The 26,457-nt window shown below is 40.9% G+C and overlaps 1 protein-coding gene across 3 annotated transcripts in view; it reads left to right on the top strand.

Moving 5' to 3' along the window:
* GALNT2 (polypeptide N-acetylgalactosaminyltransferase 2) overlaps positions 1–26,457 on the top strand; it is a 153,495-nt gene that overhangs the window by 18,764 nt on the left and 108,274 nt on the right. The window contains exon 2 of one of the 3 annotated variants that reach the window (XM_037895224.2): positions 21,938–21,979. The exons of the other annotated variants lie outside the window; for them this stretch is intronic. Within the exon in view, the coding sequence (XP_037751152.1) occupies positions 21,947–21,979 (33 nt within the window). The 5' untranslated portion in view covers positions 21,938–21,946. The remainder of the gene's footprint in view (positions 1–21,937; positions 21,980–26,457) is intronic. 3 annotated transcript variants of the gene reach the window in all.

Here is a 26,457-nt window from a genome sequence, read left to right as displayed (position 1 = left end):
CACCTCAAACTATCGGCTTCTTTCAACTTGTCACTAATCTCCAGGAACTGCCTTGTTCATAGATCCATCTTTGCTTAAGCTTCCAGATCCTGGAGTTACATGTAATACTGTACTTTAATACCACCTGACTCCAAACTTTCTCTTGTAGGTCATACTTGTAGATACGGATTCTCCAATCTCAGAAAGCAAATGCTGGTATGCTTATGTGCAACACTAATTACACTTAAATATCATTAATGAGAGTATTGCATAAAGTATGTTTACTAGCATCACTGACTCCATCAACTGAAATTGAAAATCATACTAACTTTAGGAGTTTCACTTAAAGCATCTGTGCAAACTAGGTATTAATGAATGGCACTTTTCCATATCCAAAAATGGACAGAGATTGAGTTTGAGGGACAAAGGCTGCTGTCACTACCAAAGCTCCTAGTCAATATCACTGCCTACCCTACCTCACCAAACAGCTTTATTCCCCATAACATCTTTCCCTCCTCCTTATGGGAAAGACTGCTTTTGTTTTAACCCCTCCCCGCTCCCCCCATACACATATTAGCTGTTGTACATAATTATTCTATGCCTGCCTTTGGTATTGCCAAATCATGGGTAGGAGAGGGAAACAACTTAGAGCTGCCGTGGAGGGAGAAGATACATGGACAGAAGGCAAAATCAACAAAAGGCATTTCTTTCAGCTTAAATAAACTGAAGAAACTATCCATGCAAGAGCTGGATAGGTAGTGATCCTAGTAGTTGCACTATAGAAGAGATGACTGGCTTTCTTCAAGTTTGCTTAAAACTGTACATATTATTTGTTCACTTAATTTGAGGGGGTTATATTGGGGTTGGGAGGCAGTTCAAGAGAAGTATATGTATGAAATGTATGCAGAGTTGAATTCTTCTTTTGTTGTGCTAACAATATAGCACTACTCAGTTTACCAGGATACATTTGCTTAGCTTCTGAGTTTACAAGGAAATAAACAGCCCCATGCACTGTGAATAATACTGAAGTTTTAGACTGAGCTATTCAGTATGCACTTTTGCTGAGTTTACTTGGAGGCAAATACAATTATTCCCCATTAGGTTAAGTACAGCATAAATAGTAAAAACCTCTTTCTCCAAGTTTTGTTGTCTTGTACTGCTGCCGCCGCCTCCTACACACCTTGATTGCTTCCACACAAATGCTTTTGTGGTTTTTTTACTTAATTTCTAGACACTTTAAAATAAGAAAATATATGCCATGTTGAACTATGGGTTTACATGGAAACAACTGGATTTTTATTAGATAGCTGGGAACTGGATGAAATCAGGTCTCAGATCTGCTTTAGTAAGGTGAAGCTTTTATTTTACAAAATCCTTTCATGATACAAGCTAGATCTTTTTTTTTTTTTTTTTTTTTTCCCTTCCTTCTTGGTCAAGTAAAATGTTTGGACAACTAAAATGTGTGGTATGGTAGGGTGCAAAACTAAGGGAAAAAATTTGCAGGTCAAGGGTGTTACCTTGTCCTAGAATGCAGGACTCTTTGAAGTGTATGTCCTTGACTTCTGGATTTTCAAATGGAAGGGAAGTTCTTGTTTAATGCAAATATATCTCTATGAGGATCTAACCTATGAACAGCTACAGCAAGAGGCAGAAAAGTCCATCTGGAGTAGATGGTCTCAGCTCATTTTAGAAAAAAGTCTTGGTCAAAAATTAACAAAATGGGGTTGAAACCTTTTAATTAACATTAAGGATTTTGTTAAAAGTATTCCCTAACCACATTTTAAAGAATTTTAATCATAATTACTTTCCTGAGATAAATCTTGGTTTGTTAATGTGACAGAATGACTGTCAAGGTTTGCCATCTTTCGTCTACAGCACAGATCTCCATCACTTGAGGTAACCAAGTCACTGGTAGTATTAATAGGCTGTTATCTTCTATGTGGACCAGCCACTGAAAGAGGAAAAGACAATTTGCCACTTGGCCTCATAAATATTTGATATAGTTGTCTGCCATGTTAGAAACTTGAGTCCTATTCCCAACTCTGCCAAGGCTGGCCATGTGCACCTTTTGCTTATTTGTGAAGTTTGTGTGTGTGTGGGAGGAAAGTATTTGCCTGCCTCTTACAGTAGGGGAATAAAGGCCATGAAGTGCACAGAGTAACACCAGTCAGTGGAAGAGCTGAATTTAGAATTTGTGGTCTGCTCTTGGCTCCCAGCCAAGCGTGCCTTCCCCTAGGCCAAAGCATAGTTGTCAAGTTTTATGCAGCTTTGTGTCACATTTCTTGCCAGTGATAAATAATAATTTATTTACCCTTCATGGTGCCCTGGGGTAGTATAAAGGGAGACAGGAGACTTTCCAGTTCACTTTGCAGATGCTTGGTTGTGGGACCTGGGGTGACTAGAAAACTTGGAGAAACTAGTGAGATTTGAAGGAAGTCAGGAGCTGTGTGTGTAAAGGGGGAATGGAGGCTTTTGGGGTGGGGCCTAAAGGAAAGGACAGAAGATCCTGATACATCAGCTCTCGTTTTGCACCTGCTTCCCATTATCCTACCTCTTGCCTTCCTCTATCACTCCTACCCCTGCAACTTATTCCTCTGAATTTGAGTCAGGTTGGGTGGTGGTTGTCCTCCATTGTGCCCGAGTACATATGTGCCTGATCATATGTAGGCAAATTTTCAGGAGCCTGAAGTAGCCTGAGAAATATTAGTGCCCAACTGATCAAAAAATTCCTTTGCCAGACGACTGGTTTTAGAATGCTTTCTCTAAACTTCTGCCTTTATTCCTTCTCTGTTTGCTTCCCCCTTTCCACTCCCTGCCTCCCCAATACAATTTTCTCCCTTTTAGGATTTAATTATAAGGCACGTTCCACAGGTACCGTCCAAATAATGAAATAGTTCTGTATATGAGTGTTAATTAAATGTCCAGAGGGGAAGAGAGGTGTTATACTGAGTAAATTAGCAAACGCTGTCTCTTGCCTTATAGCTGAGTAAAAGATTGAAATGAATATGGTGTAACTCAACTAGAAATAGCTAGCACCTGTGTTTTTCCCTGGAGTGTTTTCATTGTTTGATAAAAGCATGCCTGACTTTGCTTAACAAATTGTATTGTGTGAAATTGTAGATAAAGTATTTTGTCTGGTAAATAACAGCTAATTTTAATCAGCTAACAAGGTTTGTAAGATTGTGCCATTCAAAATAATCTACATGCTCTAAAAATTTTTAAATCCTCATATCTTGGTTCTCTTAAGACCAGCAGAATATAGCTGATCTCGTATCTCACAGTACCATTTGTTCTCCCACATAAGCTTTAGGACAGCAGTTGGATATTAGTGCTGTCTGTTTTAAACACAAGGCTGCAGACCATGACCTGATGTTCTAGGTCAAAGGTTCTCAAACTTTTTTTTGCCATGCTCCCCTTCAGAGATTCATGTCCCATGTGTACCCCTGTCTTGTCCCCAAGCCCCTGTTCAGCTCCCCTTAACCCTCTTGCTCTCACTCATCCAGCCCACTGCAACCTCCTGCAGCCCCTTTCTTCCCATGGCCAGGCACTTTGTCAGGCTGGATCTCAGATTTCTTCCATGTAGGAGATCACTGCTGCTCAACCATTAGGCCAACCTCAGAATTAGTTTTAACTTTTCATCCAAAAACTTCTGTTTGTGCACAAGTTAAGAATATTTTTTACAATCTGAAATACAAAGTGTAAAAATCTTTTTCTGAGTAAAAGCATAATACGTATGTTGAGATAAAAACAGCTGTGTCCCTCCATATACCCACTCAAAACACTCAATCTTTACTAGTCTTAAAAATCCTGGAATTCATAATTCAACCAGATACTCTGACCTCCGTTTCAAATAACGTTGAAAAGTAGCTAAATGCAAAATATACTTGCTTTCTGAATCTCCTTTCATTAGCAGGAGGATGTAGGCTAGTAAATATGAGCTTCAAAGTCATTTATCAGTATATGTTGTGCGCTGACCAGTATGCAGAATACATATGGAGAGTAGTCTGAGCTGCATGTGACTTAAAACAGAAATACCACATAATAGCCATTCTTCTGCTTCAGACTTCCTTAATGCTGCTTGTGATGTGCATTCCTAGAAAACTGATCAAAGTAGTCCCTGCCCTCCTCCCCCCCCTATATCCTGGACTTAATTTGGAAGTATTGTAAAATAATCTATACACACACGTTAGAGGCGCCAAAGGTTTTTCCTTTTGAGTCTTCTGTTTTAGAAACTTGTTTTCAGTTAGAATAAGTGCAGACAGTATAGCATGTTGTGTGGGGCCTGTAGAAACCAGCATTAAATCTTCAAAGAAAAGCTGCTTTGCACTCCACAGTGGTGGAAAGGATGTCGCTCACATGCTTAAGATTTTTAATTGGATGCATTAGGGTTCCAGTTTTCCAAATGCAGTCTGTCTTCAGGATTTGTGTAGAATGGTACACATGAAGAGTTTGCAAGGCCATTCATTGGTATCTCTGATGTTAAATGCAGTGTTATATTTACTTCTAATAGTCACCCACTCGGTACCTGTTTGAATGCACAAAAAATTGTCTGCGGATCAGTGTGCCTTGGGGTGAGGTTGCCACCTTATTAAGAAAAAATAATGTGCAAGTGAACTAGAACATAATTAAAAATAGTAATGTGTGCTCCTAACCCACTGCCTGGGCAGGAATGTGTCCCTTCCAGTAAGCTTAGGGGAGCAGATTCATCACTTTTGAAGACTGTTCGTTGGCTGTAACTCCCAAGGCGTTTCTGTGATAATCAGGGTCCAGACACCCCCAGGGGAGAACAGAAGATTTGAAACTCCAAAAGAAAAGCCATTAAATTAGCCAGTTGTATACAGTGTTGTTGTACTGTTTAAAATATATTGAGTAAGGTCTGTTATGAAAGCAGGGCCCCAAATCTGCTAGGAGCAGTGAGACTCTAGTACAGCTAGGAAATGTGAGCCAGGGCTCTGCTGGGAGTGGGGATCCTATTGGGTCCCTAAAGGGTCCGCCGCCCCCCCCCCCCCCCCCCCCCCCCCCCCCCCGTGTAAGAGGGGGATCCATACTAGGCACTGCCATAAGGTGCTTTGTGTCAGAGCTCCCCTGGAATGAGGGAGACTCTTGGTGTTGAAAGTGCTGACAATTCATACTACCCTGGTAAGGTATAGGAAAAGCCCTGGTGTGAAGTAACCACTGGGGGAAGTATAGATGTCAAGAATGGGGAAAAGTGCCCCTTAATATATGGGTTTAGGGTGGTCATTTGAAATAGCTTCCCCCATCCCGCCAGGTTTCAATATAACAGAAAACACCCCATTGCATTTCTCAGCAAAAAAACTTCTCTCACTGAACAGAATTATTCTGTAATAGAAAACGAGTGTGCTATTGTGTGTACTGTAAAACAATTTAGCTCCTACCTGTTCAATAGGGTGGGTAAGGGTGTTAACAGACCACTCACCATTAGTATGGCTGAGGAGAAGAAAAGGAATTTTTCGTCACATTGCTATGCTGGAGAGCATAGTTTTGCAGGAGTATTATATGGAGTTAAAATATATTGAGGGATTGGAGAGATGTGCTGCCCAGAAAAGAGGGGGCAGAGGTGAAGCTTACATCATGGCCTGTGGCCAAAACTCCTGCATCAAACTCTGTGTGACAGTCAGGGTCGAGATGACCCAAGTGGAGAACAGAAGGTTTAATCTCTAAAAAAAAAAATAAGCAGTTAGAATATAAGAATAATAGTACTCAGAGTCAGTGGTCTGTCTAGATCCCTACCCTGTCTTGTGACAGTGGCCTGTGTCAGATGCTTCTGGCCTTTAAGTCTGAGTTTTAAATACTCAAGTGTTAGTAGAATTCTTGTAATCTTGTAAAATGCTTTTTTCATTTTCCAATGTAGCTTTAAGATGGCATAGCTAGCACAGGCACTCTGTATAAAGAAATAGTTGATCTCTGAATAAGTCTCCTGTAGATCATGCTCTTGATTCTTCAAAGAGCTCTCTATTTTCACCTCTAGGCCATCTTTAAAGACTCAAGCCTTACATGAATTAATTTATTTGGACCATTGCTATCTTTGTGTGCACTACTGCCTTTTTTACCTTCTAGCCCTCTTAGGAAGATGCTGGGCAGACTGCATTGCAGGACAAAGGCCCAAAGTGGACCCTGCACCTGCTCAGATTTCTGTTGACTTTGTTAGGGCTCTGCAAGCTGCAGGAGTTCTAGCTAGCAAACTGCATTGCAGGTTCAGGGCCAAAAGGTGTACCAAAATATTCTTTTTAAAAAAGATCCTTTTTTTGTTGGTCTAGTTTATGCATTTTGATCATCAGAAAATACAGCAAATATATTACAGCATGTGGCCAATTTGAATAGCTGAAGATCAGCAAAAGTAGTAAAAGCATCTCTACAGTCAGGCCACTTTTTAAAATCTGTGGTGGTCTTTCAGCTCATAGATGTACTTCTCCCTGTTCCACTACAGTAGACTGAACCTAATTGAACTTCTCAAATGGTATCCAACACATTGTTGAAAGTGAGCACTTATCTTACCAAGTTTTTGGAGGGGATGGTGGAAATAAAACAGAGGATTTAGGTCTTTACATAATGATCAAGCTAGTTATTCTTACTTAATGTTCGTAATCAATAATATATCATGAGAGGACGGGGGGAGGGAGGAGAAAGATGTCAGTTCATTGTTCAGGTAACTGATTCCTATGTATTTTTTTCCAGCTTGACTTTGAAGGGGAAACAATAGCAAAAACTTTCCCAATGTTCCATGGTCTTATAATGTTTTAAGTCAAGAAATATTTGCCTGCTGTTTGATATTAAGAGTATAATTTGTGTGGAGAAGAGGCAATGAAGAATTAGCCCTGGAAAATTCCTGCTGATGCCCACACCAAGAACAAAATATCTTTATATTAAAAAGCCTTACACTGTACCCTTTGTCCTTCTAGAGATGGAGCAAGTTTAACATTGCACCATGCTTAATTGGCTGGGGGAGCATCTGCCTGAATGTAAGCTGTCTTGTTACTTCTATTTTTGGAGAGATGCTATCCTCTGAAACACTTGTGATTGGCTAATTGAAAGCATCTTTCTTTTTCTTATCACCCTTAAATGCTATTCCCTTACAATTCCCCCTGCCCCCCTTTTGCTCCCTGTTTGACTATAGGGGACTTTTCTTTTAGTTTCTCCCGTGCTAACTGGTTGCTCAGGTTAATAGTGAAATTGATTAATGCATTAGAATGATATCAAATGCATAAAGTAAACTGAAAAGCTTCTCTGTTCTTTCAAGTATCAGAGGGGTAGCCGTGTTAGCCTGGATCTGTAAAAGCGGCAAAGAGTCCTGTGGCACCTTATAGACTAACAGTCGTATTGGAGCATAAGCTTTCGTGGGTGAATACCCACTTCTTCAGATGCATGGGTATTCACCCACGAAAGCTTATGCTCCAATACCTCTGTTAGTCATAAGGTGCTTCTGTTCTTTCAGTTATAGTAGTAATCAGTGGTGCATAATAGGGGGCACAGAATTTTCGGGCACTGTCCCTTTTAAATAGATAAGCTTGTCCCAAACTACGGTGGAATTACTGCACAGAGAGGTAATTACTACTGTTGTCGAAATAAATGCTTCGGTTGTTAAGGGTAATAAGTCTAGCTTACAGTAATTACTGACTTTAGTTCTGTAATTGACTGCTTCCTGAATGTGTACTTGATAACCTTAGAGTGAAATGTTTCTAGTCTTAGAGTTTTTGTGCAGTGTCATATTACAATGTCAAATTGCCACAGGCTCCCACGACAACTGCCCTGGAAAAAATGCTTCAAAAACAGTTTTGTACTGTGGGATTTGGGGGAGGGAGGGAAGAATTTTACTCTCCTGTTTCTTCTCTAGGATTTTATTTCCCAGGAGATGCTTATATTGGGCAAATGCGGTTTTTATGGGCATGTCTACACAGCCGACGTTAAAGCGCTGCCGCGTGTAGACAAGGCCTACCCTAAGTTAACCTCATGGCTTTGTTTTTCTTCACACACTTGTGTTGTGTTTAAACTGTCAAACTAATGTTTTTGTAGTCTTAAATCCAGGGCTGATACCATTTCAAATAACAAGGAGTACTTGTGGCATCTCAGAGACTAACAAATTTATTTGAGCATAAGCTTTCGTGGGCTAAAAAGTGAGCTTTAGCCCACGAAAGCTTATGCTCAGATAAATTTGTTAGTCTCTAAGGTGCCACAAGTACTCGTTCTTTCTGCTGATACAGACTAATACAGCTACCACTCTGAAACATTTCAAAGAATGTGCTTGAAGCAAATACAGGACTCTTTCGTAACTACTGTGAGAAAATTTTACTTTTATAAAATAGGAAGCAATTTCCTTAAACTCCATATCCAAGGATTGGTCTCTACTGTCCTCTGAAAAACCCCTTGTTTGCTTTTTGGCATTTTGAATTGGGGGTGGGAGACAACACCTGTTCATGAAGAAATCAAATGTTCTGAAGGCGAGTCTTGTTTGACTTTTATCCTAGCCAGCCCCCCGCTTCCCCTCTCCCTTCCTTTCTCCTATTTCAGGTTGAGTGAATTGCTTTCCTTTCCTAATGGCTTTGGACATAAGTCTTTAGGAGGATATTGCAGAGGAGGAAGGAAAAAGTTGAGAGAAAGGCATTATTGCATTCTAAGGGAATTCTTGGTGACACATTGCAAATTCTTTTCCTAATGTCACTTGCTGAGGGAATAGAGATACTGCAGTGTTAAAAGAAGGGCTGTGGTGTAGAAGTGAGAGGTTGCACATTTACAACATCCTTTCCAGCAAAACAGAACAGTGCTTTTTGGTTTTATGTGTGTGCGTAGTCTCAGATCCCATAACTAAATCTTTATCCCCATTTAACACTGAAGACACTTCAGCACCTTTAAAATTAGAATGACTTTCTTTCTGGAGGTCTAGATTTTTTTTCTTCTTCTTTAGGATGAGGGACAGTAGCAAACTTTGAGCCACACAGATTTATTTGGCTTGTTCTGTTAGTCCTATTTACTCTACATTTCCATAATGAATTTTCTTGAGTTTTACTATGTAACTTCACAAGAACAGCAGTGAACAATCTGGCAAATCTTTGGACTTATAAAGGCTTTATATTTTTCATGTTAAAATCCTGTTTTGCCTTGCCACTGAAAAGGCAAATGATAGAACAAACTAAGTAAGCCTGATAGTGTGTAAAACAAATGAACAAAAAAGCCAAACCCACAACATTTTTTAGGAAAGACTTAGAGCTGGTCTACACTATAGTTAGGTCCACGTAAGGCAGCTTATATCTACCTAATTATATCCGTGTCTATACTACAACCTTCCTCCCACCAATGTAAATACCCTACTATACTGATGTAATAACTCCACCTCCCACAAGAGGTATAAGTCTTATGTCTGTGTAATTAGGGTGACACAGTGTCTGTGTAGACACTGTGTCCCTTATGTCCACTGTCTTGTCAATTTCACGGCAGGAGTTGTGAAATTGACAAGAAAGCCCCTGTTCACCGGGAGAGCTGGGCAGCTTCAGTCCCTGCTCCCATCTGGGAGACTGGGCAAGAAGCCAGGGTGGCTTCCCACCCGTTCCCAGTGGGGAGCCAGGCAGCTGTGTCAGTTTCAGAGTCGTGAAACTGACAATGCTGCCAAACTTCCTGCAGGGAGTTGGGGGTGGGCTGAGAAGCCCCAGTGGCTTCCCACTCCTGGTAGGGAATGTGGGCGGAGGACAGTCCACCCTCAGCTTGTGGGGCAGCCAGGCTCTTGGCAGGGAGCTGCCAGCAGAGCTCTCAGCTCCCCATGCTGCCCCTCTTTAGTTGGTGGAAACGCTGATTGTGGTGTGCACAACTGACCAACGAGGGTAGTGTAGACATGCACCATCTCAGTAATTACTGTGTGGGCTGTAAGTTGTCCTAGCTTAGGTTTGTAGGTAAACATTCCCTCAGACTAAAAACAAACAAACAAAAACACCCCTTAATGTGACACACACACACACACACACACACACACACACACACACACACACACACACACACACACACACACACAAACTTTATAACTTTTACAGGTCTTTTTGTTGCCAAAAAGTTCACATAATTTCATATCTCATTTCCACCAGTTACTTATGATTTTCCTTTCCTAACTATGTGACAATTTGCTGTTCATTTTACCTTCTCTAATATATTGAAAAATCAATAGCTCCTTCTCATTCAGTTCCAAATACTCTAGTAAACAGCATTAGGAAAGGGTTGGACTAGATGACCTCCTGAGGTCCCTTCCAACCCTGATATTCTATGATCTGTAAAGTGGTACTGGTAATTGCAAACTATGGTAAAAGCTCAATTGATGCTTAAATTTAAGGCGGCTCCTATGAAAGAGAAGTGAGGGCACTCTGGTAGGAAGATTGGTTAGGTGAGAAATTCTGGGTTGATTGCCACTTAGTAAGGTGAAACAAGCACACTTAACTGATTCCTCCAACTGTATTCAGTAAGTTGAAAGGCATGGATACTTGTACCTGACTTGTAATCTCTGCTCAATCATAAATTTCTGTCTTGAGCGTTTTTATACCCTCAATCAAAAATTTGGGCTGAAACTTGGGTTAAAGTGTCTTCGGGTAGGACTCTAGTAAAATTCAGTTGAACTTTTTCCAAAAGTAGTGAATAATCCTATTTTGGAACAAAACACTTTAAAGTTTAGTTGGGTGGTGAGGGGGGAGGGTGTGGGAGGGGGTACACGCTTCGGGCTGGGGCCAAGGGTTCGCAGTGTGGGAGGGGGCTCTGGACTGAGCCTGGGACAGACATTTGGGGTGCAGGAGGGGGTTCCAGGGTGTGGGCTCTGGGAAGGACTATGGGTGCAAGAGAGGGCTCTGAGCTGGGGCAGAGTGTTGGGGTGCAGGAGGGAGTACAGGGTGCTGGCTCTGGGAGTGGGGCAGGGGGTTGGGGTGCAGGAGGGGGTATGGGGTGCTGGCTCCAGGAGGGGGCTCAGGGCTGGGGTGCAGGTTCCTACTGGGGGCACTTACCTTGGCCGGCTTCTGATCGGCAGGGCTAAGGCAGGCTCCCTGCCTGCCCCGACCCCACTCAGGCACATCGACACCTCTTCCCCACCATGATCTGGGCCACCCCTCCACCCTGCCAGCTAGTAGTGCACCAGCTGCTCCTGGTAGGGGCCAAAGCACCTCTGCAGCCCCTGGGGCGGGGCACATGGCTCCGCATGCTTCCCCTCTCTGCAGGCACTGCATCCGCAGCTCCCATTGGCCACAGCTTCCCGTTCCCAGCCAATGGGAGCTGCAGGGACTGTGCTTGCAGGCAGGTGCAGTGCCTGGAGATCCCTCCCCACCCCCGCCACGGGGATGTGCTGGCTGCTTCTGGGAGTGGCTTGGGGCCGCGGCAGGCAGCCCCGCTGCACTGTCATGGCCAGAGATCGCGATCGACTGGGAGAGTCTCCAGGATCGACCAGTCGATCGTGATCGATGGCTTGGTGATCCTTGCTCTAGCCCTACCAATGTGTTGCACTGTGGTAAAACTCCACTGCCCACCCTGTTTCCTAACTGTGCTTTTGATGAGACCCAGGTGCCCATAAGAAGCAAATGAGTACCTAAACTGCATTATTAGCTCCTTTGGTAGCTGTCTCAGTAGAATGACTGTAGTTTGAGAAGGCTTTTTCTAGGGCTGTCAAGCGATTAAAAAAAAAATTAAACGCACAATTAAGTAATAATAGAATACCATTATTTAAATATTTTTGGATGTCTTCTACATTTTCAAATATTGATTTCAGTTACAACACACAATACAAAGTGTACAGTGCTCACTTTTTATTTATTTTTATTACAAATATTTGCACAGTAAAAAACCAAAGATATAGTATTTTTCAATTCACCTAATACAAGTAATGTTGTGCAGTCTCTTTATCATGAAAGTTGAACTTACAAATCTAGAATTATGTACAAAAAAATTACATTGCATTCAAAAATATAGAAGTTAAACTTTAGAGCCTACAAGTCCACTCAGTCCTACTTCAGCCTATCGCTCAGACAAACAAGTTTGGTTACAATTTGCAGGAGATAATGTTGCTCTCTTCTTGTTTACAATGTCACCTGAAAGTGAGAACAGGCATTTGTGTGGCAATGTTGTAGCCGGCGTTGCAAGATATTTACATGTCAGATGCCCTAAATACTCATATGTCCCTTCATGCTTCAACCACCATTCCAGAGGACGTGTGTCCATACTAATGACGGGTTCTGCTCAATAACCATCCAAATCAGTGTGGTCTGACACATGTTCATTTTTCTTTTTTGGTTGTTTGTGTTCTGTAGTTTCCGCATTGGAGTGTTGCTCTTTTAAGACTTCTGAAAACATGCTCCACACCTCATCCCTCTCAGATTTTGGAAGGCACTTCAGATTCTTAAACCTTGGGTCAAGTGCTGTACCTATCTTTAGAAATCTCACATTGGTACTTTCTTTGCCCCCTGTTCAGAGGATAATTAGGACATTAGTCTCCAGGGCTGTCAAACTATTAAAATGAAACTTTGCAATTCTTCATTCAACATCCCATTTTAAAAATTAAGGTGTTTTTTGGTTGGTTGGGTTTTTAATCTATTTTTGTCGGTTTGTTTTGAAGCTTGAGGTAAAATGTAGGTTTCAGAGGAAAAACACAGAGCCGAGCCTGGCTGTTGCCGGCTACGAAGAGGTGAAGTGCATCCCCGGGGGGTCCCTTATCCCTATCCCCAGGAGGCAGGGATAGCAGATCCCCGGGAGGCTGTGCAAAAGTTTTGGGGCTGTCTTCCACTTACCACCCTGACAAGGCATGCAGCCCAGGGAGGGCGGGGGGGGTGGAGTGGGGACCCAGTGGCTGCTCTGCAGGGATGGGGAGGAGTGACTGGCTAGTTGTGGACCATCCCTCTCCTGGCTGTGCTGAATTGGGAGCTCGGTCATTTCCCGTCCCTGCTCTGCCTTCTCTGACAACACTCCACACCCCCGCAGCCCTCCTTGGGACTGTGTGTGCTGGGACGCCTAGGCAGAGTGCGCCAAAATCTGGCTGTGCTCTTGTGACCAGGAAGCAGCTCTTTGCAAAAGGCTTCTTCTGATCGGTCTCCATTGAAAACCCTTTGGCTGCAAGCATGCTAACGCTGATCTGAGCTGCTGTCTTTTGCAAAGGGAGGAATGGCTTCTGGTTGCAGTAGAGCGTAATAGATTGTCAGCATAGAAGGGGCTCAGGAAGTTGCTCCAAGGAACTCTGGGATACATCTGGAAGACTTCCGGGGCCCAGGTCAAGTTTGGGCTGTATGCACACAGGAAAGTAATAGGGCTCAGACCCTAGGTTCCAGCTTAACATGGTCTTGGACTCTCCTGCCCTGCAGGGTCTTGGGACCCTAGGTTCACAATTGATGTGTGGACACAAAGGGGTTAAGCTTAAACTCAGGCTTAAGCTTGAGCTTATATTGCTATTGCTGTGTAGACACACCCTTAGTGACCAGAGGATGGATCACACAAAGGCATCTTAAAACATTTAAATCCATTAAACTATTTTTATTGTACACTTGCTAATTATACTGGGTAAAACACATACCTATTCTCTAGCATCAGTTTCTAGAAAATGAAATGACAAATGATGTTCAGCATTTTACTGAAATTAAAATTTTACTAAAATATGTGCAAGTATTGCATTCAGTATGGCAAGTAGGGAGTTCTGAGAGTGTCTGTGGCAAGCTTGAATCAAGAATAGTGTACCGTTCTTATTTTGACTGCTGATTCTACAGCATTTGATTTAAAGCAAGTACTAGTCTTCAGAACAATCTGTAATGGTTTGCAACTTTATGTAGGCATACTACAAGCTACCAGAAATAGAATTTTTAACATTGGTTAGACTTGAAATTCATCCATTTTAGCTGTTGGAGATCAAAACAAATATTTTAGCATCTGTTCTTCAGTAGGAACATCTTTTTCCCACTTCCACAATCTAGGGCTTGTCCACACACAAACTTGCACTGCATTAACTAAATCAGTTTTAAATTCACATCTTTTGTTGTGTGTGCACACGGGTTTGCACTGAATCTCATTTTGGAATCAAGTGTCCTATTCTGTTTAAATTGGTTAGACAAAATCAAAATAGATCACTTTATTCCAAAAAAACATTGTTTGCACAGACTTGCGCTGAAACAAAACTGATTTAGTTAATGTGGTGCAAGTTTGAGGGTAGACCAAGCCTTACTCAATGCTCCTGTTGTATAACAATTCCTCTTGTATCAAGCTGGAGGTACGCTGGTACCAATATGCTGATTTATTCAGAGCAAAAAGGCTAGCAGCTTGTTTTGTGTGCCAAATCCCGCATACCTTCAGGATTCACCTTTTCATCTAGCTGTGGTCTGAATTATTTCCCCTTTCCCTGTAAGTTCTTTAAGAAGTTTGGGGACACAACAGCTTCTAAATTGCTGAAGTGATACTGATAATTAAACAATGGGAAGATCAGATATAGCATGTTGACTTCATGCTTTTATTTGGATCCTAAGAGTTGCAGCTTGAAACGGAATTCTTTGAAGTACTCTGCAGATATTCAGAACTGAAATAGTCTAGCCTGAAACTAGAGGTGGCTGCCATGCTACAGGGATCTACTCATTCAAGTCTAGAGAAGTGCATAGTGTTGATCATGTCTTCTGTCCATTTATTATGATATTAAACTAGATCTGTTAAAAAAGATTCAGGTACTTTGTTCCCACAGATGTAAAATGTCCGTCATACGAAGTCTCATGAAACCCTAAGGGGAACTATGATCTGATCATAAAGTTTAGAAGCTTTTGTTGGAAATATCTTACACATCTATGCCTGGAGGAATTTTGTTAAATCTTTGACACTCACTTTCATTTCTTCTCCCTACTCCAGTTTTGATTCATCAGAAACTCCCAGATCTGACTTTGTTCTGCTTCTGCTTGAATTATGTTCTTTTAGATTATCTAAAAAAAAATATTGCTATGCTACTCTAGTTTTGTCCAAGTCCCAGGAAATACCCATATCCTCTTTCCAGTCAGGGTTGAATAATTCATACAAAGTGTGCATTAATTATTAAGTCAGAACAGTTAGTTTTTAATCTTAGAAAATTCAACTAAATGCCTTGGTTAAATTATATGCTGGTACTTAAAATAACACCCAGTGCATGTAACCTGTACATCTTTTCATTCTGTTTGTTCGTTCGTTCTCTCATCAATAACTGTCTTCCATAAACATTTAATAGGAAAATGTGTGGATACTGTCTTCATAAACCTGTGCATCCACTGGAAAACAAGTGTGGCTTGTTTTCTAAGAGGGTAGTTGTATATGGGCTTCTCTACACTGGCTCTTTACAGCGCTGCAACTTTCTTGCTTAAGGGTGTGAACCCCACCCCAACCCCGAGCACTGCAAGTTTCAGCACTTGTAAAGTGCCGGTGTAGACAGAGCACCAGTGCTAAGAGCCCTGCTCCCACCGCAAGTAGCTGTTCTCCTCGTGGAGGGGTTTTTTTTTGTATATAGTGCTGGGAGAGCTCTCCCCCAGCACTGGTGCCGTGATTACACAGCCCGTTAAAGCGCTGCCGCGGCAGCACTTAACATTGCTAGCGAAGACATGCCCAAAGTCAGAAGCTCTAAGACTGAATTAGACTGTCTACACAGCAGACCCTTGCAGCGGCACAGCAGTACTGCTGCGGCTGCACTGCTGTAAGGTCTGTTGTGTGGCTACTCTGTGCCGACGGGAGAGAGCTCTCCTGTTGGCATAATTAAACCACCCCCAACAAGCGGCAATCGCTATGTCAGTGGGAGAGTGTCTCCCATCGATGTAGTGCTGTCTACACTGGCACTTGTTGGTGTAACTTCTGTCGGTTGGGGTGTGATTTTTTTTTTTTCTTCACGCCGCTGACTGACAAAAGTGCTAGTCTAGATATAGTCTTAGTTCCCTACATTTAGTGAAATTAAAAGCTTTGCTGATAAGATATGAACCAGTGGTATTACATGTGTTAAGTTATTGAGTTTGAAGCTGTCATTTTTTTCTTAATGCTTCTTGATTACACGTTGAAGTTCCTTGCATGACATGGGCAGCTGAACATTCACTGATTTATAGTACTTATAAGCTCTGTCAGCAAAATCTAGCTAGTCCTCTGATAGTGTATGGGAGGGAAGAGGAATACCAAGAACAACTCTGTCAATGGGGAAGTAGGAATGAGTTCAACAGTTTTGTTAGAATCTTTATCCTCCCAGTTCCTATCAGTCACATGGTATTGAGCTCCATGGAATGATTACTGTAAAACACTATAATTCAGCACACCTTTCTGCATCATCATTTGTGATGTGAATTGGTCATTTCAACCCCAGTTGATGGGTAGGACAACAAAGGGGAGATTGTGAGTGAGGGAATGAGTACTGCAGAGATTTGCTACCCGGAGTCTGTGGAGCTCAGGGGCAGCGGAGAATTGAGTGTTTACATGGTGCTGGTTCTTGTTCCCAGATGCCAAACAACATCCATTTTCCCCTCTTCTTCTCTGCCAGGGAAAAATACTTTCCTAGAACTATTATCCTACCGAAGCCATTACTGTAGTTAGCTCATGGATGTTGTGATTGCAAGTGGGGTTGGGGAGGTGGTTCATGCAGTAGTGAATGGGAGGGGAGGCGACCAAGAGGACAACCTCTCCTTAAAATATGGTCCTCATTATGGGGGAAAAAACCGAGACTTGCAGAAGCACATTCTATACAGGTCATTTTAATTTAAGTAGCCTATTTTCTCATCTTGTTCATGCTGTAAATGTTTGTTTCAGAAACTCAATTAGTTTGTCTGTGTAACGTTCAGTCCTTTAAATTTTGCCTAATCTGTCATCTAACTTTGTGGCTTAGAAGGCAGGGCACAAGATCAGTAGCGAGGCTAGAAAAAGGGCATGGTAAAAATGGGTTTCTTGCCTGATGTAGCCACTCCTAATTTAAGTTAATGTTTTGCTTACTTGATGTAAACAGTTTTCACTACTCTTAGCTATATTGATTCTGCAAGTACTATGAAAGAGTGAACAGGATTCTGGTCTGACTCATGCATCAACAGAACAGAGTCAGGAAGTATGATTTTTAGATTATTCTGATTGTGTGTGACAGAACTCCACTTTATTTTAGATCCCTGTTTCAGTTTGATTTGCGGCAGTAAGATACCCACCCTTCACTCAGTAATGTAGATAGTTTGTTCATTATGATAGAAAATGTGGAACTTCACATATCACTTTTTGCAGTCACTCTCCTGAATATAACTCAACTGTCCCTAAATAAATTAGGCCAAGAGGTATGGTTCCCATCACTTAATCAAAATAATTAAAGATGGAATCCAGCTCTAAATCCATTAATCCTTGCTCCCTCTGTTAATTTTGTTCAGATTGGAAGTGCTGATCAAACTAGTAATGTCGTCTTATATTAAATATTTACAGAGGCACAGTTCTGCTAATACAGTGTTAGAGTTGTAGTTCAAACAAACTTTTACAAAGTGATATTTAGTGTGGAGTTCTTTCCTCTTCTTCCTCTCCTTAATTAGGGATTTTGGTACCTCTTAAACAAAGTGGGGTATTATTGCATATATGGTTTCCCTGCTGAGAGTGCCAGCTGTTAAACAGCTAGGGCTTCTTGTTAAGATGGCTTTTTCAAATTTTATTTTTTTCAAAAGAGAATAAAGATCTAAGCTGACTTCTCTTGTTTCCCCTTCAAATTCACCCTGCCCCCTCCCAAATAAAGTTGGTTAAATTTAATTACTATGGCACTAGCTAACTCTAAAAATCCTGCCAAAAACATTGTACCTTTCTCCTTCCCTCCCCCATTACACAAATCTGCTGTTGTCATTCTGGATAGCTTCTTTTCTTGTTTGATATGTATTGTTGATCACTATAAATCAATTATTCATTTAAGTACCCTGAAATGCCAAATTAAAATGAAAGTGCAAGTTACACTTCACACAACTGCATGTAGGTGTTTTCTGAATAGAGCTGAAATACATAGCAGCAAAAAAAGCAGTAGTTCATTTGTTAGTACTTTTCAGGAATTTACCCATTCACTTTATTATGTGAAATCACCCCCTGAGGAAACTGCATTAGATTTGTTTGGGTTTGATGACATCTTGCTTTGAAGTGTATTTAGCAATATGATGTAGTGTCATAGTCAAAAGCTTTGATACGCATTTGTCCAAGCCAAATTTGTGTGAAAAAATCCACCCCATACTGTCTGGGGTTTTAGGGAGGAAAATTACATTTTGGGTATAGATGACAGCTGATTTCTGGCAATTGGACAGTGAAACTCATAAAATCTCAGAGAGATGTTCTGATAGTAGGGGATAAAAGCTAATGTTAATTCTCTCCAACACATTTCAAGTCTCTACTGTTCTATTTACTGTTCCATTTGCTAATGTGGTATAATGACACATGCTCACATGAATTATTTGAGATACATATAAACTGGTCAAAACATACTTTTGGTTCTCCCAAACCTACAGAATACCACAAACCCCTGAGAAACAACTGTCTGTGAAGAGGATTGTAGTAATGAGTCCACTTTTTGGAAGTGCAAACTAGTTGAGTGTCCTGTTTTGAGCTGTTAGCTATATAATAATCTTTCAGTGAGTAATCAAGTGTAATTGTATAAGTTGAAAATGCTGCCCTGCTTACTCCTGCTGTGCAGCATTGTGGTATTGGGGAGGGGACAGTTTTGGCTACATGAAGCATAATACCGTTGACACATCTCATGATACTATCTCTGATAACTGTCTGAGGAAAGGAAGAGTAGTGATTTCATCATGAAATTGCTTCAGAAAAACTCTTCTTAGAAAACTGTTCTTAATGCACTTAATACTGAAGGAACTTTTCAGTCTCAACAGTCTTTGCTCTGCCATAAAATACAAAAAAGTTTTGTGAAATAAAAATTCACTGCCTTGCTTTGCCCTCTGGAATATTCTGATATGTGGATTGCACTTGGAGACCATTTGGAGATGGGGACGTGTGCTTGGTTCTATGATTGTCCCATAGCATGCAACAAAACTGCAGATTCATTTGTGTTGTATGATGAACATACTCCTCGCTTGCTGTTGGAAAGTGTTCTTGTTTGTTGGCCAGCAAATGGCCTTTGCTGGCATGGTGTCCAAAATTTTGGTACAAAATTTATTATGAGTAGCTATTTGTAAGTAGCTTTTTATACCTCTATTTTGAAAATTGAAAGTAAATAATAATGAAGTATTGTTTGCTCCTTCTTGTAACACAAACCTAAAGGTCAACAAATGAAATTAATAGGCAGCAGGTTTAAAACTAACAAAAGGAAGTATTTCTTCACACAATCAACCTGTGGAACTCTTTGCCAGAGGATGTTGTGAAGGCCAAGACTAAACCAGGGTTCAAAAAAGAACTAGATAAATTCATGGAGGATAGATCCATCACTGACTATTAGCCGGGATGGTGTCCCGAGCCTCTGTTTGCCAGAAGCTGGGATTGGGCAACGGGATGGATCACTTACAGAAGAATGGCCATACTGGGTGAGACCAAAGGTCCATCCAGTCCAGTATCCTGTGCACTGACAGTGGCCAATGCCAGATGCCCCAGAGGGATTGAACCTAACAGGTAATGATCTAGTGATCTCTCTCCTGCCACCCATCTCCACCCTCTGACAAACCGAGGCCAGGGACTCCATTCCTTCCCCATCCTGGTTAATAGCCATTAATGGACTTACCCTCCATGAATGTAACCAGTTCTCTTTTAAACCCTCTTATAGTCCTAGCCTTCACAACCTCCTTACGCAAGGAGTTCCACAGGTTGATTGTGAGCTGAGTGAAGAAGAATTTCCTTTTATTTGTTTTAAACCTGCTACCCATTAATTTCATTTGGTGGCCCCTAGTTCTTATATTATGGGAACAAGTAAATAAGTTTTCCTTATTCACTTTCTCCACACCACTCGTGATTTTATATACCTCTATCATATCCCCCCTTAATCTTCTCTTTTCCAAGCTGAAAAGTCCTAGCCTCTTATCCTCTCCTCATATTGGACCCGTTCCAAACCCCTAATCATTTTACTTGCCCTTTTCTGAACCTTTTCTAATGCCAGTATATCTTTTTTTTTTTTTTTTTTTGAGATGAGGGGACCACATCTGTACACAGTATTCAAGATGTGGGCATACCATGGATTTATATAAGGGCAATAAGAGATTCTTTATCCCTTTTTAAATTATTCCTAACATCCCGTTTGTTTTTTTGACTGCCGCTGCACATTGCATGGACGTCTTCAGAGAACTATCCATGGCGACTCCAAGATCTTTCTCCTGATTAGTTGTAGCTAAATTAGCCCCCATCATATTGTATGTATAGCTGGTGTTATTTTTTCCAATGTGCATTACTTTACATTTATCCACATTAAATTTCATTTGCCATTTTGTTGCCCAATCACTTAGTTTTGTGAGACCTTTTTAAAGTTCTTCACAGTTTGCTTTGGTCTTACCCCCCTCCATTCTGAAAATTTACTATTTATTCCTACCCTTTGTTCCCTGTCTTTTAACCAGTTCTCAATCCATGACAATTTAATTTACGTAAGAGTCTTTGGTGAGGGACCTTGTCAAAGGCTTTTTGGAAATGTAAGTATACTACGTCAACTGGATCCCCCTTGTCCACATTTTTGTTTACCCTTCAAAGAACTCTTAATAGATGTTCTTTGAGGGGGTCAACAAATCACTTGATGATTACCTGTTCTGCTCATTCCCTCTGAGGCACCTGGCGTTGGCCACTGTCGGAAGACCGGATACTGGGCTAGATGGACCTTTGGTCTGACCCAGTATGGCCATTCTTATGTTCTTATCTTGCTGTAAGCACAATTTTTAAAATATTCCTTAATAATATGCAACATTTTTCTTCAGCCTTATGTCCTAACAATATACTACATGTGAATTATTATTGTACCATAATTTATGCCCTGTTTGTGCAACTTCAGGACTGCAGTTTTTAGCTGCTGGGTTGTTCTTTCTTTATAACAGATAAGGAGCTGAGCCAGTCATGTCACCAGATTTTTTTTCACTGCCTTCTGTTTAGAATTGCTATGACACTTCAACTTGGGTCTCTTTCTACTTTTGAAGAAGTCAAGTACAGCAGGAACTCTTCCTATACTTTTCCTGTCTTCGTAAACCTATATTTTCACCAGCAAGGCTTGACAATTGTACCTGCCAACTATTACATGAAGGGTTAGGCCTGCTAGTCAGTGGAAAAACACCTGTGCTTCCATGACCTCTGCAGTTTAAAGGAATGAAATAGTTTGGGCAGTCTACCTATTTGTGTTGAACTGACAAAGTCACAATCAATTTTTTATTTTGTTTAAAGATTGCAATTTTGACCGTTCTCACCTTTCTCTCTATCTAGTTTCACTTCTCTTTTTTTATGTCCTAGAATAGGTAATGGTATGTCTCTTTCTGACTTCTGTGTCATTTTTTCCTCCCTTCCCCATATCCTTTTCTGTTTTTCCCCCTACATTGTGTGGGCTACTTCTGCCTTCATATGTTCAAACTCTCTGATCCCTATTCTGTGTTTATAAAGATGTGCATACCATACTTCTGTAGCTTACCCTATCAATCTCTTCCACTGTACGGAGCCCTCCACCTCATATCTATCCCAGATGCATCATACATACAGCTTGAAATTTTTTTAACACACAGTAACTTTAAAGAGTAGACTAAGACGAGAGGCCCTATTGTCCAGGGTCAATACTCTAGTAAGACATCAAGCTCTATCTCTACCCTCTCCTGCTTGGAAAGGGAAGAGCTAGGATTTCAGTTTGGGAGCTGTCCCTGTATCCTGTCCAGATGTGTTCCATCCCTTGGAGCCTCCAGTAATAGGGATCTGATAAACTTGAATAACCCCAACTCCCTGTGGCTGCTGGAAGGGAGAAGGTGCATGCATGTTCCTCTTCCTCCTATCCCAGAGCATCCTGATTGTTGCAAAGATGATGGGACAAGGGTCTGTTTGGTTTTTTTCCCCTTTCTAGTGAATAGCTATGGTGCTTTCCACTTCTCCAAGCTGTTCCAAGGTAAGTGACCTGATTATTGACTGCTTCACTTGTTGCCCTCAGGGTTCCCAATGGTATAACAGAAAATTGAAAAGACTAGTCAGTCAATTTTCACTTTTTTTGTAGTTTGGGAAAACTCAGAGTATCGGGAGCAGCAATAGTAGTTCTGGGAGTTGTCTGCAGATTTAGAAAAGCATCACTGTAACAGTTTGCACTCTTTTTGCTTCTGGAATATTGTCTTCTCTTCTATACCAGTCTACTCAGTTACGGTTCCTCCTTGCCAATGGAACAGTCTTTTGATGGTGTCATTCTCTCAGATAGAAGGGTCTAATCTCTCAACTCTGGAGTAGGTGCTTATGGAAATTCATGTACAGAAGGAAATGTCCAAGATGGTGCTAGAACTGTCACTTCACTTAGAATAGAATCTGGCTCGCTTTCTCTCTCTCTGGGAGTATAAAAGCCAGACCCAGGGAGAAGTTTGTTCTTCTGCTCAACTGAGGCCTACACCAAGGAGTTAGATTCTCTAAAAGTAAGGTACTAATATTTGATGTGTAGAGGCAGGGTGATCATGAATGAGAAACTTACCATCCTAGATGGATGTTGAAAAAAGGGGTTGTTTAAGTGTTCTATGGCTTTTGGTTTCTTTTGAAGCTATTGAACTCTAAATTGTTTGATAGCTAAACCTTTTGGAGCGAGGATAGATTTAAATTCCAGTCACCTACAGAGCATTTTTTTGGACTGGCCAGTAAAATATTTAGTGTTAGTAAATTCAATATTCAATGTGAAAGGCTGATTGTGCCTTAGAAACCCACACTATGCATGACTCTTTTTTTTCCCCATCCTTCTTAATCTTAATGATTTTGTCCAATGTTTTGGGTGTATTTTAAACTTAAAGCACACAGAGGCACTGGTAACTTCATCACATAAAATCCTGGGAGAACTGAAATTTTCTGTGTAATACACTGACTTTTACCATACTGCTCTAGAAAATACCAGTCTCCAGACAAATCTGTTAAGTATTCAATATAACCAACAGCTTTATATTGATAAATTTTAAACCTCTCCTTTCTTGTAGCTGCATATTATAATGTTAAGGGCCTACTTTTCTGCAATAAATGACTTTACATATTACAAGCTGCCCGCAAAATGAATTCTAAATGCACTTTTTGTTTAAACTTAGATCTAACTTGTATCAAGTAGACATAATGTGCAGAGTATTTGGTGATGTTTGCTTCCAGCAATGAGATGTTTTAAGTATTGCTCACTACCAGAGGTCACTTACTGATTTTGCTCTCTATATTTTTTCCCAAAGGTGCAGCAGTATTGCTTTGAATTTTTTACTCAAATTTTCATGTGGTTGTGACATGCTGTACCTCAAAATAGCACTCTGTAACCCCCACATTCATCATTTGTATATGGTTGCGATGTTTCATGCAAAGCATGCCTTGTATAGTACCATATGAAACGTCATGATCTGCTGAAACTCATTGTTCTGTCAAAATATGTATATCATTAGTGGTACAAAGTTATGAGCTTTTTCTATATGGTGGTTGAAATATGTTGTGAATTTAGGAGACACCCACAATTAGCTCTCCAGTGACAACAAAAGTGGCCACCCACACCCAAATGGGTGTTAAACAATCATTGTGAGCCATTGACCAGCAGGGAAAATAGGATTCCCTCTGGCACAGCCTTGAACTCTGGGACCGCTGTGCCTCTTTAACTCTCCAGCGTGGACTCTCTCACAGTGCTTGGGTAGTGACAAGCAGCAAACCCCTCCAGGCACTATCACTCAGCTGGGAGCATGCAGAGACACACCCCGCTAAGTTACATGAATGTTCTCTAAACCACTCATGAACTATACAGAGTGAGACACCAGCAAATCTCCCCAGCCTTGCACCCCAGTAATCTACCACTTTATGCTGCTTAAGACCTTCTCTTGAACAATGTGAGCTCATTAGTTTGCCACTTCATCAAAGGACAGTGAACATGAACCAGCCTTTGTAATATGAGCAGATTTCCCCAAGCATTTCAGACACTCACTGGTTAAGATAAAATATTAAAATAAGTTTATTAGCTACAGAATTATAGATTTTTTTTTTTAAAGTGATTACAAGTGTTAAGCTTATAGGACAAAGATGGTTACAAAAGAAATAAAAGTAAAATTGCAGTCTAAATTCTAAAGCTTATCAGACTAAGCAAGATTTGAATCAAGCAGGTTTTCTCACCCTAATAGATGTTACAGGCAGCTCACAATTCTTAATAAACAGGGTGAATTTGGTCTCAGGCTAAGAAGGAATCTCCTCAGTTTAAAGTCTTACTCTTCCAAGCATTGTTGTTGCCTTCAGCATAGGTGGGGCATTAGAGAGGTGATTTTATACTATTTTATACTCTCAATTCATGTCCCATGGAAGATACTGGCCCAAACACACCCACTTCATTTTAAGGCCCACCACCAGGACAACTAAGGGTTAGCAGGCAGTGGGGTGTTTTACGCTCTACTCACTCTCTACTTGCTCTAAAGAGAGTCCGATACACATGTCTAAATGCACTTAAAATGCCTTCACTAAACAGTGCTACTCTTCCAGAGAAGTAGATGGCGTCATGGAATTGGCCACCCAAATATCCCAGGAGAACCTGCTTCAATACAGGAAAAAAACTACCCACTGACCTCATGTCCCAAGTTGTCACTGACCACCCCACACTGGAATCTATTCAGGGGATCATCAAACAATTACAACCCATATTTGTTGGGGACCACATCCTGAAATAAATCTTTCCCACACCCCCTCTTCTAGCCTTCAGACAACCCCCAACCAGGCTCATCAGGAGAAGAAAGCTCCCCACAGAACAGGACACACCAACTAAAATGGTACCAGACTCTCTTAGAACAGACGCAAAATCTGTAGACCTATCTCCACTGCTATGATGATCAATATCTCCCACAACATACCTTTCAAGATTCATGGGTGCATGTGCTTATTACGACCTGTGGTATACCTCATTCAGTGCATCGAATGCCCCAGCAACAGCTATGTGGGTGAAACAGAGCAATCACTGGTCTCTCAAATGAACTCATAGAAAAATGATAAAAGACAAAATCACCATATCTCCTGTGGACATACACTTTTCACAAAGTGAGCTCTCCATATTTGATCTCCTCCTCAAGAGAACCTGTATAACACCTTCAAAAGACAAGCCTGGGAACTTAAATTCATAACTCTGCTAGACATTAAAAAAGCATGGACTCAACAGGGGCTCTGGTTTTATGGCTCATTTTGTCTATTTGTAATACACCCATTGCCTGCTAACCCATAATTGCCCACTTCATTTTAAGTGGTTTCCTACAACAGGGGTTCTCAGCCTTTTTCTTTGAGCCCCCCTTCACGCCCCCCAACATGCTAGAAAAACTCCAGGGTCCAGCAGGGGGCGGGGAAGGGGAGGAGCCCTCCGGGCCAGGAGTGAGACCCTGGGGCATAGGCATAGTTTGACTTCATTCACCGTAATATTTCTCTTCCTGCACTGAAGTGACATATGCTATTTATTTAAGATAGGAATCTGATCCTGAGATTTGGTGGTGTTTTTCTTTAATCAAATCTGTGCCCTGTGAGATGCATGGACTGGCTGGCACTAATGGCATCTCACCTATTTATCATTATATCTAGAACTCTTTGTTTTGAAACAATTAAATATGTAGTTATGGTGCATATTTGACTTGGGCAGGCTAATTGTGAACCATAGTGGACATTTGTATTCTTCATTGTTAATTTGTGATGTACTTTAAAGTTTCTTTATACGTTAGAAGACTGGAGGTTTGGTGTTAGAATAGTTATTGCAATTACCTGAGTAACAATTTTTCCAGCTCTCATTTGTGGTGGGAGGTCATGCTGACTGATGATCTAACATTTCTCTGTCCCTGTCTTCAACTGATGGCGGGGAAAGGGCTGAGAAAGATGCAGATCCTGTTGTTCTATTGCGATGTCACACTCCTACTCCACATTTAGGAGCCCTCTGGAAAAAACAGGGAAGACTAGATGCTTCTAACACTCACAAGGTTAAAAATCAGGAAGAATATTTTGTTTTTAGATTACATTAATTCAAGTGTAATAATATTGGTAACTTTATTTTATAAAAAGATAAATCCATATTTAAAATTCCACAAAAGCCCACGGGAGGGGGGAGGAGGGGGAAGATGGTAACAGTCCTAAAAAGCTGTCTGTTGCTAAGCATGAAAGATGAACTTTTGCATTTTAGCACAGTTATCAAAGATACCAAAAATAAATTCTGACCACTTTGAAGTGCACAGTATACATTTGTAAAGGAGCAGTAAAAGATACCCACAGAACTTTTCTTTTCTATTGTCAGAAATTAATAGAAAAGTGGCTTATTTTTTTAATTAGTGCACTGGAAAATGCTAGCCAATTAGCCATGTTTTGTTTTTTATTTTTTTAAAAATAAAAAGGTTTTAGCAAGTAATACTTGAATAAACATTCCAACAA

This window comes from Chelonia mydas, chromosome 3 (assembly GCF_015237465.2).
Source record: "Chelonia mydas isolate rCheMyd1 chromosome 3, rCheMyd1.pri.v2, whole genome shotgun sequence".
Taxonomy (NCBI): Eukaryota; Metazoa; Chordata; order Testudines; family Cheloniidae; genus Chelonia; species Chelonia mydas.
The sequence above is the reverse complement of the archived record's forward strand: the minus strand, read 5'-3'. Positions and strand labels throughout refer to the sequence as shown.